This window comes from Cebus imitator, unplaced genomic scaffold (assembly GCF_001604975.1).
Source record: "Cebus imitator isolate Cc_AM_T3 unplaced genomic scaffold, Cebus_imitator-1.0 Scaffold415, whole genome shotgun sequence".
Classification (NCBI taxonomy): Eukaryota; Metazoa; Chordata; class Mammalia; order Primates; family Cebidae; genus Cebus; species Cebus imitator.
The window spans coordinates 1,481,708-1,486,497 of NW_016107730.1; the positions used below are offsets into that span (position 1 = coordinate 1,481,708).

The 4,790-nt window shown below is 52.8% G+C and overlaps 1 protein-coding gene across 9 annotated transcripts in view; it reads left to right on the plus strand.

Annotated features, from left to right (window-relative positions):
* The window catches only part of LOC108289851 (junction plakoglobin), a 31,625-nt gene that overhangs the window by 21,290 nt on the left and 5,545 nt on the right, over positions 1 to 4,790 (plus strand). For all 9 annotated transcript variants that reach the window (XM_017509448.2, XM_037731650.1, XM_017509449.2 and 6 more), the window contains exons 6-8: positions 2,061 to 2,205; positions 2,291 to 2,394; positions 3,124 to 3,462. In XM_017509448.2, the coding sequence (XP_017364937.1) occupies positions 2,061 to 2,205; positions 2,291 to 2,394; positions 3,124 to 3,462 (588 nt within the window). The remainder of the gene's footprint in view (positions 1 to 2,060; positions 2,206 to 2,290; positions 2,395 to 3,123; positions 3,463 to 4,790) is intronic.

Consider the following 4,790-nt stretch of genomic DNA (forward strand, 5'->3'; position numbering starts at 1 on the left):
GGGTTTCACCATGTTGACCAGGATGGTCTCGATCTCTTGACCTCGTGATCCACCCGCCTCGGCCTCCCAAAGTGCTGGGATTACAGGCTTGAGCCACCGCGCCCGGCCCTCCATGCCTATTTTTTATTTTTTCTTTTCTGAGATGGAGTCTTGCTCTATTGCCCAGGCTGGAGTGCAGTGGCGAAGTCTCAGCTCACTGCAACCTGCCTCCTGCATTCAAGTGCTTCTCCTGCCTCAGCCTCCTGAGTAGCTGTGATTTAAGGCGTGTACCACCACACCCAGCTAAGTTTTGAATTTTTAGTAGAGATGGGGTTTCACCATGTTGGCCAGGCTAGTCTTAAACTCCTGACCTCGTGATCCATCCACCTCGGCCTCCCAAAGCGCTGGGATTACAGGCGTGAGCTATCACACCCGGCCCCTGGCTTATTTTTTGTAGTTATGGGGTTTCTCCATGTTGCCCAGGCTGGTCTCAAATGCCTGGGCTCAAGTGATCTGACCGCCTGGGCCTCCCAAATCGCCAGGGTTACAGGTGTGAGCCACTGTGCCTGGCCTGGCCTGTATGATGTGTATGTTTTTGCTTTTGTTTTTTTGAGATGGAGTTTCACTCTTATATCCCAGGCTTGAGTGCAATGGTGCAATCTCTGCCAACCACAACCTTCGCCTCCCAGGTTCAAGCAATTCTTATGCTTCAGCCTCCTGAGTAGCTGGGACTATAGGCGTGCACCACCGTGCCTGGCTAATTTTGTATTAGTAGAGACAGGGTTTCACCCTGTTGGCCAGGCTGGTCTCGATCTCCTGACCTTGTGATCTGCCCACCTTGGCCTCCCAAAGTGCTGGGATTACAGGAGTGAGCCATGGCGCCCGGTCCCCACCTTGATAAACAATGCTATAATGACTGTCTTTGGGCATATGGCTTTTGTCAAAGAGTGGAAACAATTCTCATCAATGGGGTTAAAGATTTTTAACACTTACAGGCTTTTACCCAAATGGCGAGATTGACTGGACTAATTTCCAGTGCTATAACTGGTAATAATATGAATATGAATACAGTTTTGCCACATCCTCGTCAGCACTGGGTATTATCCCTTTTTCCAAAATGTTGGCTTATGTAACAGTCATGAACCTATTGGGGTGGGCTGGCCATGGTGGCTCACACCTGTAATCCCAGCACTTGTGGGAGGCCAAGGCAGGTGAATTGCCTGAGGTCAGGAGTTTGAAACGAGCCTGGCCAACATAATGAAACCCTGTCTTTACTAAAAATACAAAAATTAGCTGGCCGTGGTGGCACACACCTATAATCCCAGTTACTTGGAAGGCTAAGGCATAAGAGTTGCATGAACCCAGGAGGCAGAGATTGCAGTGAGCTGAGATCGCACCACTGCACTCCAGCCTGGGCAACAGAGAGAGACGCTATTTCAAAAAACAAAAACAAAAACAAAAAAAACCTATTTGGGTGTTTGGCTGGGTGTGGTGGCCAACACCTGTTTTCCCAGCACTTTGGGAGGCCAAGGTGGGAGGATCACTTGCTGCTAGGAGATCAAGACTAACCTGGGCAACATAGTGAGACCCCCCCCCCATCTTTATAAAAAGAAAAAAATACAGCTGGGCGCGGTGGCTCACACCTGTAATCCCAGCACTTTGGGAGGCCAAGGCGGATGGATCGCCTGCGGTCGGGAGTTCAAGACCAGCCTCAGCAACATGGAGAAATCCCATCCCTACTAATAATACAAAATTAGCTGGGCGTGGTGGCTCATGCCTGTAATCCTAGCTACTCGGGAGGCTGAGGCAGGAGAATCACTTGAACCCTGGAGGCGGAGGTTGCGGTGAGCTGAGATTGTGCAATTGCACTGCAGCCTGGGCAACAAGAACGAAACTCAGTCTCAAAAAAAAATAAAAGAAAAAGAAAAAAATACATTAAAAGAAAAAAAACGAACTATTCGTGCTTTAGCTGAAGCTCGGTAATGACAGCTCTGTAGTAATGACAGCTCTGTCTCCTGCCTCGCCCTTCCTTGTTCCCAAATTCCCTGTCCATCTCACACTCATCCCCTCTTCGCCCACAGCTGATCATCCTGGCCAATAGTGGGCCCCAGGCCCTCGTGCAGATCATGCGTAACTACAGTTATGAGAAGCTGCTCTGGACCACCAGTCGCGTGCTCAAGGTGCTGTCTGTGTGTCCCAGCAATAAACCTGCCATTGTCGAGGCCGGTGAGTGTGATGGCCTTGAGGGTGGCTGGTGGGGGGCTCTGCCCAGCTGCCAGGCTCAGCCATGGAACCCCTATCCCCACCCCAGGTGGGATGCAGGCCCTGGGCAAGCACCTGACCAGCAACAGCCCCCGCCTGGTGCAGAACTGCCTGTGGACCCTGCGCAACCTCTCGGACGTGGCCACCAAGCAGGTGAGGGAGGTGTCTGGGCCTGGGGTTGACTCTTCAGCTGCCCCATCCAGCCTCCTGTCTGGGCATCCGACCTTAGGTACTGTGGGAGGACTGGGGGCTCTAATTCTCTCTTTCTTGTGGCTGAGGCTATAGAAATGCCTTGAAGACCCTCATCTTCAAGCTGGGGTTTTTCTGTCCCACCACAAGGCCCACATGTCTCTCTGGGAGAAGTGGGACGTCTGAGTTAGTGATTTTCCTGGAAGTGGATTTGGCTCAGGGCCCCAGGGTGGTGGAGCAGTAGTGAGGGTGCAGAAAGGTGAGAAGCGATTAGATGTGGCTCTGCTGGGCCATTGAAGCGTGTGGCCCTCTCAACAATTGCCTCCTGGTCTTGAGGCCTTTCTTGGCCACCGTACTTTGGACTGAGGTTGGTTCTTCCTGGGTCTGAGGGCCCCAGGGAGAGGCTGATGAGGTGGAGGGAAGAGCCTGGGGCTTAGAGCCAGGCCTGGGTTCAGATCCAGCCACTAGCTGTGTGTCTGTGGGCAAGTTCCCCAACCTCTCTGAGCCTCATTGCCTCCTTTGCAGCATGGGATAGTAACATCCTCTCACAGGGTGTGGCGGGTCATAGGGATGAAAGTTCCTGGGCGCACACAGGCAGGACTGACCCTTTTAGCTCATCCTGCTCCCCTTGGACATATTTGAGAGGGCCACCTGGAGTTGGCTGCTCCCTGACTCCCCCTTCCTTCCCTGCAGGAGGGCCTGGAGAGCGTGCTGAAGATTCTGGTGAATCAGCTGAGCGTGGATGACGTCAACGTGCTCACCTGTGCCACGGGCACGCTGTCCAACCTCACATGCAACAACAGCAAGAACAAGACGCTGGTGACACAGAACAGCGGAGTGGAGGCTCTCATCCACGCCATCCTGCGCGCGGGTGACAAGGACGACATCACAGAGCCTGCCGTCTGCGCTCTGCGCCATCTCACTAGCCGCCACCCCGAGGCCGAGATGGCCCAGAACTCTGTGCGTCTCAACTATGGCATCCCGGCCATCGTGAAGCTGCTCAACCAGCCCAACCAGTGGCCGCTGGTCAAGGTACTGCGGTTAGGCGCGGGGAAGGAGCTCCCTGCGGCAGGCGTAGGTGCTGTGTCGGCATAGGCAAAGCTGCAGTAGCAAAGAAGCCCCAAATACAGTGGCTTGAATAAGAGAGACATTTATTTCTCTCTCGTGTAACAGTTTAGACCTCAACAATGGCTTTGCCCCAAAATTCCAGATTCCTTGTGTCTTGTAGCTCCACCATCCCCTAGGGCAGAGCTCAGAGTTCAAAATGCAACTGAGTACCCTGGGCGGTTTCATTAAACTGCAGGTTCCAGGGCCAGGTGCAGTGGCTCACGTCTGTATTCCCAACACTTTGGGAGGCTAAGGTAGGAGGATTGCTTGAGGCCAGGAATTTGAGACCAGCCTAACAACATAGCAAGACCTGTCTCAACAACAACAACAACATTTTTTTGTTTTGTTTTTTGAGACGGAGTGTTTGCTCTTGTTGCGCAGACTGGAGTTCAGTGGCGCAATCTTGGCTCACTGCCATGTCTGCCTCCTGGGTTCAAGAGATTCTCCTGCCTCAGCCTCCGGAGTAGCTGGGATCACAGGTATGCGCCACTAGGCCCGGCTAATTTTGTATTTTTAGTAGAGATGGGGTTTCTCCATGTCGGTCAGGCTGGTCTCGAACTCCCAACTTCAGGTAATCTGCCTGCCTCGGTCTCTCAAAAGTGCTGAGATAACAGGCGTGAACCACCGCACCCAGCCAAGAACAACAAAAATTAGCCAGGCGTGTGGTGGTGCACACCTGTAGTCCCAGCTACTCCGGAGGCTCAGGTAGGAGGATCGCTTGAGCACAGGAGTTGGAGGTTATAGTGAGCTATGATTGCATCAGTGCACTCTAGCCTGGGTGACAGAACAGAAACCCATCCCTTAAAAGAAAAACAGGAGGCTGGGTGCTGTGGCTCACATCTATAGTTCTAGCACTTTGGGAGGCAAAGGGGAAGGTGAAAGGGTCACTTGAGGCCAGGCGTTTGAGACCATCCCGGGTAGTAACATAGTGAGACACTCACCTCTTACAAAAAAATTGAAAAGGCGGCCAGATTCGGTGGCTCAGACCTGTAATCCCAGCACTTGGAGAGGCCAAGGCGGGTGGATCACCTGAGGTCAGGAGTTTGAGACCAGCCTGACCAACATGGAGAAACCCTGTCTCTACTAAAAACAGAAAATTAGCTGGGCCTGGTGGTGCATGCCTGTAATCCTAGGTACTCAGGAGGCTGAGGCAGGAGAATTGCTTGAACCCGGGAGGCAGAGATTTCAGGGAGGTGGAGGTTTCAGTGAGCTGAAATCTCACCATTGCACTCCAGCCTGGGTAACAAGAGCGA